This window comes from Capra hircus, chromosome 21, assembly GCF_001704415.2.
Source record: "Capra hircus breed San Clemente chromosome 21, ASM170441v1, whole genome shotgun sequence".
In the NCBI taxonomy this organism is placed as follows: Eukaryota; Metazoa; Chordata; class Mammalia; order Artiodactyla; family Bovidae; genus Capra; species Capra hircus.
The window spans coordinates 20321089-20336828 of record NC_030828.1 but is presented as its reverse complement, the minus strand read 5'-3'; the positions used below and the strand labels follow the sequence as shown (position 1 = coordinate 20336828).

General features: G+C 39.2%; 1 protein-coding gene across 1 annotated transcript in view; it reads right to left on the bottom strand.

Moving 5' to 3' along the window:
* TICRR (TOPBP1 interacting checkpoint and replication regulator) overlaps positions 1-15740 on the bottom strand; it is a 42087-nt gene that overhangs the window by 13763 nt on the left and 12584 nt on the right. Inside the window, exons 5-15 of the mRNA XM_013972966.2 lie at positions 15602-15731; positions 13730-13869; positions 12573-12791; positions 11117-11283; positions 10404-10501; positions 9585-9678; positions 9407-9486; positions 9002-9238; positions 8390-8483; positions 6392-6452; positions 3580-3726 (exon numbers count right to left, since the gene is read on the bottom strand). Coding sequence (XP_013828420.2) covers positions 3580-3726; positions 6392-6452; positions 8390-8483; positions 9002-9238; positions 9407-9486; positions 9585-9678; positions 10404-10501; positions 11117-11283; positions 12573-12791; positions 13730-13869; positions 15602-15731 — 1467 coding nt within the window. The remainder of the gene's footprint in view (positions 1-3579; positions 3727-6391; positions 6453-8389; positions 8484-9001; positions 9239-9406; positions 9487-9584; positions 9679-10403; positions 10502-11116; positions 11284-12572; positions 12792-13729; positions 13870-15601; positions 15732-15740) is intronic.

Sequence of the window (15740 nt, the reverse complement as noted above, 5' to 3'; positions counted from 1 at the left end):
CTAACACCTAAGCCAGAGAAGGCAACGGCACCCCACTCCAGTACTCTTGCCTGGAAAGTCCCATGGACGGAGGAGCCTGGTAGGTTGCAGTCCATGGGGTCCTGAGAGTTGGACACAACTCAGTGACTTCACTTTCACTTTTCACTTTCCTGCATTGGAGAAGGAAATGGCAACCCACTCCAGTGTTTTTGCCTGGAGAATCCCAGGGACGGGGAGCCTGGGGGGCTGCGGTCTATGGGGTCGCACAGAGTCGGACACGACTGAAGAGACTTAGAAGCAGCAGCAGCAGCAACAACACCTAAGCAATTCAGAAAGCACCTAAGACAACTCAAGGAGGAAAGAACAGTCTTTTCAACGCATGAGGCTGGTACAGCTGGATAACCACAGGCAGAAGAATGACACTGTGCTCACCTCACACAATACATAAAAACTAACTGAAAATGAGTCAAAGACCTAATTTAAGATTTTAAGCCATAAAACTTGGGTTGAATAATGGATTTTTAGACATGCCACCGAAAGCACAAATAACAACAAAAATATGTTAAACTGGATAGCAGCAAGATTAAAAATACTTTATATATCAAGGACACTATCAAGAATACAAAAAGCAAACCCAACAAATTGGGGTAAAAATATTTGCAAATCACATCTGATAAGAGATTAGTATCTACACTATTATATAAAGAACTCTTACAACTCATAGTAAAAAGACACACAATCCAATTTCAGTTCTGTTCAGTCGCTCAGTCTCATCTGACTCTTTGTGAACTCAGCACGCCAGGCTTCCCTACCCATCACCAACTCCGAGAGTTTGCTCAAACTCATGTCCATTGAGTCAGTGATGCCATCCAACCATTTCATCTTCTGTGGTCGTCCCCTTCTCCTCCCACCTTCAATCTTTCCCAGCATCAGGGGCTTTTTCAATGAGTCAGTTCTTCGCATCAAGGTGGCCAAAGTATTGGAGTTTCAGCATCAGCATCAGTTCTTCCAATGAATATTCAGGACTGATTTCCTTTAGGGTAGACTGGTTGGATCTCCTTGCAGTCCAAGGGACTCTGAAGAGTCTTCTCCAACACCACAGTTCAAAAGTATCAATTCTTCAGTGCTCAGCTTTCTTTATACTCCAACTCTCACATCCCATATATGACTACTGGAAAAAACACAGCTTTGACCAGACGGACTTTTGTTGGCAAAGTAATGTCTCTGCTTTTTAATATGCTGTCTAGGTTGGTCATAGCTTTTCTTCCAAGGAGCAAGTGCGTCTTTTAATTTCAGGGCGGCAGTCACCATCTGCAGTGATTTTGGAGGCCAAAAGATAGACTCACTGTTTCCATTGTTTCCCCATCTATTTGCCATCAAGTGATGAGACTGGATGCCATGATCTTAGTTTTCTGAATGTTGAGTTTTAACTCCCAGGTTGGTAGGTGCCCAGTATGCTACTGGAGATCAGTGGAGAAATAACTCCAGAAAGAATGAAGAGACGGAGCCAAAGCAAGAACAACATCCAGTTGTGGATGTGACTGGTGATGGAAGTAAAGTGTGATGCTGTAAAGAGCAATACTGCATAGGAACCTGGAATATTAGGTCCATGAATCAAAGCAAAGTGGAAGTGGTCAAACAGGAGACAGCAAGAGTGAACATCGACATTTTAGGGATCAGTGAATTAAAATGGACTAGAATGGGTGAATTTAACTCAGATGACCATTTTATGTACTACTGTGGGCAAGAATCCCTTAGAAGAAATGGAGGAGCCATCATAGACAACAAAAGAGTCTGAAATGTTGTACTTGGATGCAATCTCAAAAATGACAGAATGATCTCTGTTCGTTTCCAAGGCAAACAATTCAATATCACAATAATCCAAGTCTATGCCCCAACCTGGAGAAGGCAATGGCAACCCACTCCAGTACTCTCACCTGGAAAATCCCATGGACAGAGGAGCCTGGTAGGCTGCAGTCCATGGGATCGCTAAGAGTCAGACATGACTGAGTGACTTCACTTTCACTTTCCCTTTCATGCATTGGAGAAGGAAATAGCAATCCACTCCAGTGTTCTTGCCTGGAGAATCCCAGGGACGGGGGAGCCTGGTGGGCTGCCATCTACGGGGTCACACAGAGTAGGACACGACTGAAGCGACTTAGCAGCAGCAGCAGCATGCCCCAACCAGTAATGCTGAAGAAGCTGAAGTTGAACAGTTCTATGAAGACCTTCAAGACCTCCTGAACTAACACTCAAAAAAGATGTCCTTTTCATTATAGAGGACTGGAAAGCAACCCAATTTAAAAATGGGCAAAGATTCTCCAAAGAAGCTATACGGGGACTTCCCTGGCTGCCCATTGGTTAAGAATCTGTGTTGTCACTGCACTAGGTGCAGGTTTGATCCCTGGTCAGGAAACGAAGATCCTGCATGCCGTGCCGTGGTGAGACCAAAAAAAAAAAAGGGGCTATATAAGTAGCCAGCGAGCACAAGAAAAGAAGGTTAATAACATTAGTCATCAAGGGAATGCAATTCATAATCACAGTTACACACCACTTTACACCCACTGGATGAGTAGAATCAAAAACGGACAATGGGTGGCAATGGTAAGGATGTAGAGAAATCAAAACCCTCACACATTGTTACTGGGAACATAGCCACTTTGGAAAACAGTCTGTTAACTGATCAGAAGTTAAACAGAGCTATTATGTGGCCCAGCAAATTTCATTTCTAGGCATATGCCTGAGAATTAACAACATGTCTACACAAAATCTTGTCCATGAATGTTTAGAGTAGCATCACTCACAATAGCTAAAGGTAGAAACAACATGTCTACACAAAATCTTGTCCATGAATGTTTAGAGTAGCATCACTCACAATAGCTAAAGGTAGAAACAACTTAAATGACCACCAACTGATGAATGGATGAGTAAAATGGAGCTTATCCATACAATGGTATATTATTGCCAACAGACAGAAATGAAATACTGAGACACACTACACCATGTATAAACCTTGGAAACATTATGCAAAAGTAAAAGAAGCCAGTTACAAAGACCATATGATTCCTCTTATAATACCCATAAGAAATCTATAAAAATACAAAGCAGACTGGTGGTTGCCTACAGCTGGAAGGACTGGGAGAAATGGAGAGTGACTAGTTAGTAACGGGTTCAGGGTTTCTTTCAGGAAAGTTGAAAATGTTCTGGACTGTGTTATGATGTGCACAACTCTGTGAACATACTGAAAACCACTAAATGTTGATTTTATGATAAATGAATTACCTCAATTACAACAAACAAGCAACAACAAAAATAAACACACCACAAGATTAGAAAACAGCTAGACACCATCTTTCATTTCTGTTTAACTGGTTTTATAAAATAGGTATTTGTCTGTTGTCTTTCTGAAGGGAGGAATGAGAAAAATACCAGGATTAATTCTTCATCTAAGCTTGGAGGGAGAGAGATCCCAAGTGGAAAATTAACTGACGGTAACCACCGAAGAGAGGAAAGCGAGATTAATGAGCTCCTGCCACGCAGAGCCTGGAGACTGGCTTGAGATCGAGAACCCCTTCTTTCGGTTGCCCTGCAGCGCGGTACCTTTGGTCCTCTTCAAGTTGTCATATTTATACTCCAGACCTTCCACAGCTGACACCGAATGGCTTCTGGGCAACCCCTTCTTTACAGATCTCTTTGAAGGAGAAATCATTTCCTGGTTGAAGAGATTTCTTCGAACTTTGGTTACTTCTGAAAGCATTAAAAAAAGAAAAAGTCAAACATTATCATTAATAAATGCCACACATGAGAAAAGAAAGATATCCAAAACAGAGAATCTGCTTGAGGAAACTATTTTACAGACTGACTGCTATTATATATTTACATTTAGTAATAGGATTTCCTTAAATAGTACACTCACATGGTATATCAAAACTATTTACTCTTATAAATTTAATTTAAACCCAATCTTCTGGGAATACACGGAAGGCCCACATCACTTAAATTAGAAAAGATTTCACTTTTCTTCTTTTGAGTATTCTACTAGTTTGCTGGGTAACAGTAGCCCCACCCTATTCACGGTTTCACTTTCCAAGTTTCCAGTTATCCACAGCCAATTATGGTCTGAAAATATCAAATGAAAAATCCTAGAAATAAACAATTCATAAGCATTAAAGTTGTGTGCCTTTCTGAACAGCATGATAAAATCTCATGCCATTCTGCTCTGTCCCACACAAAACATAAATCATTCCGATAGTCACTTAGCAGCCATCTGGGTTATCAGATCAACTATCGCAATATATAGGAGTGCTGTATTCAAGTAACCCTTATTTTACCCAAATATCTCTTGAGCCCCAAAGCACAAAGTAGTGATGCTGGCAGTTGGGATATGCCGAAAAGAAGTTGCAAAGTGCTTTCTTTAAATGAAAAGTTTCTCTACTTAAGGAAAGAAAAAAAAATTATACGCTGAGGTTGCTACGATTTATGATTAAGAATGAATCATCTGCAAAATGGTGAAGGAAAAATTCATGCTGGTTTTGCTGTCACATCTCAAACTGCAAAAATGATGCATGAAAGTGTTTAGTTAGGATCGAAGAGGCATTAAACCTGTACAAGATATTCTGAGAGCAAGAGACCAAATGCATGTTAACTTTTGTTATGACTGTTCTAGTTGATATTAATTCCTACCATGGCTAATTTATAAGTTAAATTTTATCCTAGGCATGTATTATGTGCATGCTAAGTTGCTTCAGTTATGTCCAATTCTTTATGACCCCATGGACTGTAGGGATTCTCCAGGCAAGAATACTAGAGTGGGTTGCCATGCCCTTCTCCAGGGGATCTCCCTGACCCAGGCATCGAACCTGGGTCTCCTGCATTGCAGGCAGATTCTTTACTGTCTGAGCCATCAGGGTGGACAAGGGGGAACTACTGTATTTGAAATCCTCTTCCTAACTCCAGAGCATAAGAGTTGCAACCACCTAAACTCAAAGTTAGTTGAAAAAAAAAAAAAAAGCTTAAGAGTCAAGAAATACTTGACAAGGCGAGCGGTATGGCATCTTAAACTTAAGCAAGATGGCCTAGTGGATTATACTCAAAAATTCACTCAGGGTAGAAAAAATTCTAAGACCAGGTTTCCCTGGTGGCTCAGCAGTAAAAAATCCACCTGCCAATGTAGGAGACACAGGTTTGATACCTGATCTGCAAAGATCCCATGTGAGGTAGAGCAAATAAAACATTGTGCCACAACTATTGAGTCTGCTCTAGAGCCTGCCAGCTGCAACTACTGAAGCCCAAGTGCCCTCTAGAGCCCGTGCTCCACAAGAGAAGCCACTGCAATGAGAAGCCTGCACACGGCAGCTAGACAGTAGACGCTGCTTGCCACAACTAGAGGAAGCCCGTGCACAGCAACAAAGACGCAGCACAGCCAAAAATAAAAATAAATAAAATTATCTTAAAAAAAATTTCTAAGAGCAAGTCATTTAAATAAAAAACAAATAAATGAGGATTTACAAACTGGAAGAAGCCTCTTTGTTTACCCATCAACAACATAAACATTAAGAATATCAATAATACACAAAGTTTCCAAAAAGTGTTTCTCTATCTCCATTATGAAAGCCTCTGTTATCTGCCTTAGGCTGTTCTATGAAACTAATCTATGATCTGACTGCCAAATTTGATCTATTACTTTCTGTTTTTCCCAAGTTTTGGAAAAATTTAGTATCGATAGAAAATTTCAAAAAGGAATACAACAAACAGAACCATCACTAAAATTTATCAGCTGTGGACATTCGTTTTCTCCCTCGTCCTCTCTCTACGTTTATCCAACTGCCCATCCCAAAACGCTGTGGGGTGACCTGCAGACATCACAACTCTGAAGCTTCCTGTGCTCCAGCAGGTATCTCCGAAGAACAAGGGCACACTATCTAACCCACCCTCTCTCATCATGCAGCAACATCCTTCACAGCTTTTCTGCCCTAAATTTAAGATCCAAGCAGGGGTCACGTGGTACACGAATCCCACATCTGAACTCCTTTTATCTAAACCAGTTCTGATGCCTCTTTTCTTTTTGGGCTTTCATGTGAATGGCATTTTAAAATATATGTATATTTCAGCCAGTTATTTTACAAAATGCAGTATTTTGAGACCATGTGAACATTAGTCTCCTAGCACACAGACATGTTTCATTAGCTGATAATTATACCAAACTATGTATTACATATACTGCAACATGTAGTTGCAACATGCACCTACAAAGCTGTATACTTATACAGACTATACAACTATACATACTACATGCAACTGCAAAACTATATACTATATACACTACAAAACTATATATACTACATGCAGCTGCTTAAATATATATAATCAAAATAAACTTGTCATTGGCTATGACAAGGAAACCAAAGCATACCTTGTACTGTGTCTTTCACTGGGAGAGGAGGCTGCTGCTGAAGGGTAGGGTGAGAATTCTCCTGAAAGATGAGAAAATCCAATAAGAAAACTTCAATAGGTACTCATTTAAAAGAACAGGAATTCCACAAAAAAAGCCCATTGATCCTTGCAATTTCACTTGTAGGAATCTGTAACAGAAACAGTTGTAAAATGGACAAAAACAGAGTCTGGGAATATACACAACGAACTGCCATCGGTGACTACTTCCGAAGAATGGATGGTGAAGTACTAACATTTAACTTCATATAATTTCTATTTTTTTAAAAAATGCATTTATTTTGTATTTTGGCCGCACGGCAGATGGGATCTTACCTGTCTGACCAGGGGTTGAACTTGCAGTCCCTGTGGTGGGAGTTTGGGGTCTGAATAACTGGACCACCAGGGAAGTCCCTAATTTCAATTTTTAAACAATGTTTCTGTATACCTCTTATAACTAAAATATAAGGGAAACCTCATTAGAGGATGGCTATACTCTGAGGAACGTCTCCATATAAAACTGCTATTTGAGGACTTCTCTGGCGGTCCAGTGGTTAAGACAACTCCTCACCTCCACTGCAGGGGGCTTGGGCTCCATCCCTGGTCGGGGAATTAACCAAGATCCCACATGCCATGTGGTGTTGCCAAAAAACAAAAAAAACTCTTGCTATTTATTTGCAGTAGAGGATTCAAGTACCCAAGATCAAATGGCATCTAAATCAGAGAATTGTTTTTAAAGATTTTCTTGCTTTTTTTCAAGTATGCCACTGTAATCACTGAAGAAGGAAAGTCATAGTAGAGCAAAAACTTAACAAATGATACTCTTTAACCAAAATCAAATCCTGATCACATAAACCTGGTCTTAAAGAAATACACTTCCTAGGCCAATCTGAAACAAAAGTTTTCAGAAAGGAGACCTATCATATAGAATCTTCTGACAGAGATGTTCTGACACTTTGGACTTCACACTCTCCAAACAAAATCTAAGATTTGAATCTTACTCACTTATATGTATTCAGGTATACTAAGAAAGTGAACAGACTTCCTTGGTGGTAAAAAACCTGCCTGCCAAATGTAGGAGACGCCAGTTTAATCCCTGGGTCAGGAAGATCCCTTGGAGGAAAAAATGGCAACCCACTCCAGGATTCTTGCCGGGAAAATCCCACTGTCAGAGAAGCATGGAGGGCTATAGTCCATGGCATCACAATAAAGTCAGACATGAATTTTTAGCACCTAAACAACAACAAAGTGAACACCATTAACTCTTCAAAAGAAACCCCACCTCCTATTCTAAAGCACAGCTATAAATCTCAAACAAACCACTATTGTAATAACTAATGCTTCAAAGCTAGTTCTCCTAGAATTCTAACTCTCCTCATAATTCATGCAGTTCAAAAGTTTCAATGCATTCTTTGTCTCTCTCTTCTTAGACATTAATTCTATTTAGTAAATAGACTCCAGCTGGATTTTTTTTTTTTGGTAACCAACAAGTCCTAAATCTACTGACACAGAAAAATAATTACCACCTGGCTTCACATGTTTTGTTTTTTTAACTTGTTATTGAAGTAACACATATTCACTGAAAAGTACTTTCTTGTACACAGAGTCCTAATATGATTGCATATTACTTTTTCAATGGCCTCTTTGCTTATGTTAGTTATCATTTCATGAGTTTTCTTAACTATGTTAAAGATTTTTAATTAACTTATCCCTAACTTTACTAGTGTTTTTTTTTTTCTTTTAATATTACCTCACTTTTGGGAAAAATGATTAATCTTTAACAAATTTATATGTCTTTACTCCTTAGACCACGGTTGTGGACCACACATTCATAAAAATACCTAATTTTAGTTCTGTATCCACTAACATTCATTTCTTAAAAGTGAAGATACTGCCTTTCATTCTTATTTATTGCATCAATTCATGCCCAAAGGAACAACTCTGGCATAGCACCACTTTCTATCTCCTGGAAATGACTTACATTTTTGGTAGCTCTCTTGGCAACTTTGGGAATTTCAATTTGTCGCAGATTTTGTGAAACCTCTGTGATGCTTTTATGTCTGATTGCATTTTTCCTTTTAAAAATAGAAAGAAACAGTCAATATACACTCAATACAGGTGACAACTAGTTAGATTAGAATGGAACTAGAGTTTAAAATAAAACATCTAAATAAAAGTCAATTATCTTAAGGGTGGCCTGAACTTAACAGCAAAACAAGTCAACCCCCGATTTCTAAAAGTAACAACTACAAATTTAAGTAAAGAACAGTGAATAGCATCATGGAAAATAAAAAGCTAAAACCCTAAGCTTATCTCATGGAAGGCTCCTAGTTCTTGAAGACCTCATATGGACAGTCAAGAGAAGACTATGGCTACACAATACATATTGCACTGTATGTTCCCAAGATAATATAAAGCACATCAGATGCTCCTTGCTAAGAACTCTTAATAATTGGCTTCTGTGATTCAGACACAAAGGCAACTATTAATTCAATAAATTATAGACAAAGACAACTGGTCTGTGGGCTTAAACATGCCCTAGGCCAGGACGGTAACAGTGCAAGAAAATACCTTTAAATCCTTGCACTCCTACCTTCTCTTCTTAGCTGATCTGGTACGAAGCTCCTCCAGTTGGTCAGATTCAGTGCCGCCAGACAATGACCTATGAGCGTTTGATGGAAGAGGCACAGAAAGGGGTGATTTGCTCTCCTGGGTCATGGAGTCATCGCTGAAAAAATCTGCAGGAAGGACACCAGCCAGCTTCTGAGGAATCACAAATCCTAGGCTGTCGTAAAGACTTCCCAGTATCTTTGGGATTGAGTCAATATACCTGTGGAAGAGGTTGGTTAAATGTGGAACAGTCAGTCACCATTCCACCGTCTCTAATACCTCCCTCACCTAGGATGAGAAACAGCCCTTACAATCCTACAGCTCTGAGATAATACCTATATAGTACTTGGTAAAGTAATGTAAATTTTAAATTAGTCATCAAACTTACAATTCCAAAATTTCTTCCAGAAACTTTGCTAGGTATGCTGAATCTTCAGTTAAACACACCATGCGCAGCAAATCTGTCACCTGAAAATTTTAGAAAATTACCACATGGCCTCCTCAGGGAAGCTGAAACGATCTGTATACGGCAGGCATGTCCCAGCGGCACTAAGCAGCACACTTGCCTCATCCACTACTTGCTCCAGATCCTCTCCACGTTCACGCACTGAAGGGCACTGCAGACACAGCTCCAAACGAAGAAGCACCTGAAGTTGGCACCTTGAGAGAAAAAAAACACTCGGTCATATCTACTTCGAGTGTCACCTAACTAAAATGAAAATTCCTTCATTATGTAGAGATCTGTTTATAGAAGAAACAACCAAAAAATAGAAGAGCCATGGCTTTCCAAATAGTGATAGGGTTATCAGGTAAATAGGTGGTGCAGACTGCACGTGGTGGTGGTTTAGTCGCTCAGTCGTGTCTGACTCTTTGCGACCCAATGGATCGTAGCCCTCCAGGCTCCTCTGTTCATGAGATTCTCCAGGCAAGAACACTAGAGTGGGTTGCCATTTCCTTCTCCAAGACTGCACATGAGAACATTACAAAGAATCAGCCACAAAAGCCTCTTCAAGCAATAGGCAATCTATTTTAAACTGATACTTTTTCAGCCATAGAAACAAATATCCCATAATCACTCATATATGTAGAAACTGAAATATGACACAAAATGAACTTACCTATGAGAAGACTCACAAATATAAAAAACTCATGGCTGCCAGAGGAGGAGGTGGGGAAGGGATAATTTGAGAGTTTGGGATTAGCAGATACAAACTATTATGTATAGATAAACGATTATGTCCTAGTGTGTAGCACAGGGAATTATATTCAATATCCTATAATAAAAAGAATTTTTAAAAAATTTTAAAAATATTAAAATCAATACAAGCAAATCTTGAGAGCTCTGTTTTTGGAGTAATTGTTTAAAAGAAAAGGTAGTTAATTACTCTCTGACTTTGACTTCTTTATCCAGTTTTCCTATGTTCTGTCGAAGACTTTTGCTAGTTTTCAAGAAGTTGTTTCTTACTTGATAGAGGCAGTTCATCTGAAAATATAAAATTATTACATAGGAGAATATTAGTATTAATGCTTATCATTATTTCTAATTTTCACACAATTTTCTAATGCCCTAAGAAGGGAAGTACATGTTCTTTCTTTCATTTGAGTGAAAAATAGTATACTATTCTTCTTTTATATATTTTAAAAGAACATTTTTTTTTAAATGTTGAAAGCATTTGAGAGCAAGTGGGCATGGATACAGCAAGTCTGCATGTTTGAACTTCCATAAAAGGAAGATTTCATTAAGTAGTGACTGAGAAGTCTAAGCAAAATACATCAACATTTTAAAGAAATGTTCCAGGCGACTCTAAAGTGCAGTCAGGGTTAACAGCTACTGGTTTAATTCATGCAGCTAACATGCAGCTCGGATGAGGACAAAGCTTCCATTTGAAGAGAAGTACATGTAATTATTCCTAATTGGCCCCTTTCCTTGATTTTCGCCTTCCCAGTGGACCATATCCACCTTCCAAGACCTAGAACTGCCTGGACTCACCCTTCTCCCTCATCATTTCTAAAATGTACACTGCATAAGAGACATTTTCCAAGACACGTGAGCCAGACCCAACAACAAGCAACCAACATAGTTATGACAAACGACAACCTCCAGACTGGCTTCTTCTACTTCCTTGGTCCCCTTGGACTTCAGGAACGCTTTAATGTTTGAGACGGTGTTCCGAGCACATGAATACAGCATGGTGTCTCCTGCGGCCACAGTCTTTTGGTAATTTTCGTGTATGTGAGATAGTAGCTCTTCCTCAGTTTTAAAATCTGTGGGGGGGAAAAGGTGAAACTGATCACCAGACCCAGTGGAAGGCGTTGTCTTTTATTTAAGCCAGTGGTGGTCAACCAGGAGGTTTTGCTGCTCAGGGAACATCTGGTTCTGTCTGGGCTGCCGTGACTAGTGGGGAGAGTAAGGATACCACTGGCATCTCATGGGCGGAGGCCAGGGATGCTGTTAAACATCTTATGGTTCACAGAGGATTATCCAGTCCAAATTGCCAAAAATGCAAAGGCTGAAGTAGTACCGAGATAGTGATTAATTTTAAGGGTTTGCACATCAAGTGTACATGTTATAAATTCAAGGGTAACCAGTAACAGAGAAGAAATAAACTATACTACCTCCAAACCCACTGAAGATTATCCTTGTCCCGTTGAATTGTTGGGGCACTGCTGTGCTAGTCTATTTACGGAAAAAAGATCTAGTTCAGAAATTATGCTAATGCCACATTGCCTTACATTACAATTAATTTGCTTTCCCATCTGCATTCCAGTATACCATAATAGCTCACAAAGGATGTTCTGTTTCACTCAAACTGACCATCATCTATGATCTAGTATTTCATAGGGGAAAAATTGCTTAAAGAAGCAGATAACTTTTATCCCAGAATTTTCAAAAGAACTCAGAGGTGACATCATGCAATTATTGCCCAAAGTTCTTCTGCTCAACTTTAAAAGACCCCAATAGTCCAACCCTAGATTATTCACAAAACTTTTCCCTTTCTCTTTATTCACAAATATATAAAACTTATTTAACCACTTGTCCTATGGCCAGGCCACAGACCTCCTTTGTGACTTTGCTTATACTAATCCTTCATCGGGCACACACTTCTTTTTTATCTTTCTGCCTTCTAATCTCTGCTTATTCTTCAAAGTCTAACCTGGGCTCCACTGGGTTTTTAAAAGCCTTCTCAACCTGTTCTTCCCTACAATGACCTTCCCTTTCTCAACTCCTAGTATGCCTTTACTTCTAAAATGAACAAGTATTTTCAGTTGCAGACTCTTAGTTCTTATATTCATTTTACCAATTCATTGTGTAGAGAGATGTGTGTATGTATACACACACACACACATACATAAATTCATTATTATTCTTTGTAACAGGATCATAAATCTAAGGAGAAGAATTTACTCTACTCCCCATCACACACTTGTGGACATGTAGCAGAAATCTAATAAATGTTCATTAAGTGAAGGATATGATTACAGCTTAAAAATATGAGCGTATGGAAGAGTAAACATGAGTTTAGGCATCAAAATCCAATGGAATTAAGGAATACCTTTAGGTTTAGAACTTCTCAGTGTTCTTCCTCTGTTTTCCAGTCTATCCGCTGTTCTCCCATTGGCTGTCTTTTGGATCCCTTTCTCCCCAGCTGTGTCTGGACTGCCATCCGGATGTAATTTCTGAGCCTTTACATTCAGTCTTGCAACATTCAGCATCTTTAAGGAACGGCACATGGTATTCATCTTCTTCCTCACTGGAGTGCGAGGGACACCTCCTACCAAAACATAATCATGGGAAGAAAAGTAAAATAACTTTTACTTCCGTGGGATCAAGAACTACTTTAATTCAGATTAAATATTCTGCAAAAGAATACTGAGATGAAGTATATCCCTTCAGAATGATCTGAATTGGGTAATTCTTGCTACAACATAGGGTGGAAAGCGCTCTTTGAAGTTTAGGAGCTAAATATCTCAACATAATTGGATGATTTTTACCTCTAATGCCAAACAGACTCATTTTGGTGTTACCCAATAGTCACAGAGTTGCAATGAAACTCTTTTGAAAGGCAATCCAGCAGTCTACACCCAGAGCTCCCTTTTCCACACTTTTTGATACAGTAACTTGTTCATGGAAATGTATGCCAAGGAAATCACTCAGAGGATAAATCACATGCATGATATACACTATAGTATTTACAATGGTAAAACCTGAAAACAATCTACATGTTCAGCAACATAAGGAATTTGCCACTTTTTAAAGCAATGAGATAGAACAGTAACTAAAAAATAACAAAGGAACAGAGGAGCAAGTATGTATACACAGCACACAAAGTTGCATTTAAATTTCTGTTACAACTAAAACCAAAAATGGTTTACTCCTTAAGAAGGCAGGACTGTGGGTGACTTTTAAAATCACTGTTGTACTAATGTAATTATTTTCAGATGTTAAATAGAAGAACTTGACCTTTATTCAGTTACCATTTCAACTTCATTTTAGGGAATATCAATCTTTTAAAACATATAGTGTTGGGACCTGCCTGGTGATCCAGTGGCTAAGACTTGGCACTCCCAATGCAGGGGGCCCGGGTTCCATCCCTGATCAGGGAACTAGATCCCACATGCCACAACTAAGAGCCGGCTCGGACAAATAAATAATATTTACAATATACAGTGCCAAAAAAGACTGTAAGAAACAGCCTATCTACATGCTTACGTTTCTTTCTGCTGTCTTCCTGATTGGATACACTGTATTCTTCACGAGACTTTCTTTGGTACAGCTCAGAGAGACCCCGTGTCAAGTCACTCTCAGTTTTGGAAGGCTCTTCCTTAGTAGATGAGGCAGCCTGTAGTAACCTGTGAATAAGTTAAGATGTCAAGCATAAAGGCAACATTCTGATTTTCCAAAATGCTTTAAAAACAAAGCGACAATATTCATTATCCTTTTAAAAGCTACTCAAAAGAGGTTCCCACAAGGGACCTCTTATCATTTATGATTTGAGTAAATTCAAGGACAGAAGTTACCTGTTCACAAAACCATTAATGTATTAGGGCATCCAGTATTGACTTCACTCACTCACTCACTCACTCACTCACACACACACACACACACACACACACACACACACACACACTATTTATTTATTTTTGGCTGTGCTGGGTCGTCGTTGTTGCGTGGGTTCTTTTCTACTTGTGTACGCAGGCTTCTCATTGCGGTGGCTTCTCTTCCTGTGAAGCACAAGCTCTAGGCACTTGGGCTTGCAGTGGTTCCAGCACACAGGCTCAGCAGTTGCAGCTCCCAGGCTCTAGAGCACAGGCTCAGTAGTTGCGGGCACACAGGCTTAGCCGCTCCATGGCATAAGGGATCTTCCCCAACCAGGGATCAAACCCATGTTTCCTGCATTGGCAGGTGGATTCTTTACCACTGAGCCACCTGGGAAGCCCCAATATTGACTTTCATTAATAAGATTCTTCATATCCTAGAGTTCATGTCTAATTATGGCAACTAATTCACTCACTTCTGGGCTTCCATAGTCCTTACCCAGTGTCCATACATTAAAGTACACGATGATATAATACCGTGTAGTAAGTATCAGAGTAACTTTTGAATAAGTCTTTCACACTCTAGTAAACTAATTTGGGACTGATGAGCATGGAAGGAAGTAGAGCACGGAGATTAGCCATTAACTGCTTTACCACCAAGAGCTAAATTACAGTCACTAAGGAAATAATGAAAATAGCACAACTTTTGAAATGTATAATTTCTATTTCATTATCTTCTATTATCTAATATCATCTGATTTAAAAGTAGGAGAAAGTTATGGTCATTAGTTGAATTAGTTCATACAAGCAGCAGGCCCGAAAAAGCCTAATTCTCCCTAAGTGTGTTGGTATTTCCCTAATAGTGAGAAAGGTTTGCTTTTTTTCTCCCTGTTAATTTACCAGAGCTTCAGATTACTTTTTAAATGAAGATCAATCATGACAGACACAGAGAAAGCCTAACCCAACTTCTCCCCATTCCTTTCTCCCAGAGGCACCCAAGTCTATGGCTAGGGTTTTATTTATTTTCAGTATTGCTTTTTAAATTTTTGGTGTGCTCTCGACTTTGTGTCTCATCTAACTAGTTTTTACTTCTTCAGAAGATGCTTTAAGTCTGTAAATTTTTACGTATAAATTTAGCTGCATCACACCAGTTTGCTGTTTTTCTTTTTTGTTGAGATTTAATACTAAATATTTTCTGACATCTATGGGAGTATTTTATTTTTGTAATTAACCTTCTCTAAATTTTTAATTCTGGTGAAATACACGACATAAACTTATCATCTTCATCACTTTTAATCACCACCTAGATCAATGGTATTAAGGATATTCCTAATGTGCTACCATCAACTCCATCCAGCTCCAGAATTCACCTTGTAAAACTGAAACTCTGTACCTGGTAAACAACATTCTCCATCTGTAACTAGTTTTTAAAATTACTGGGCTATAATCAGGCAATGTGGCTTGTTATAAACAACAACAAACTCACATGCAGACAACTGAGAGCTGATTTCGATTATCAAAACCCAGAGAAATAAATAAGTTTTACCAGAATGACTCCATCAAACTTGAACTGGCTCCACTGAGGTTAGAGCAAGGAAACCACTTCTCCACAACAGCCGAAGTCCAGGGAGCACTGCGGCCAAGCTCCTGCTGGGCCCATTCTGGGACAGGCAGGTCTATAGAAA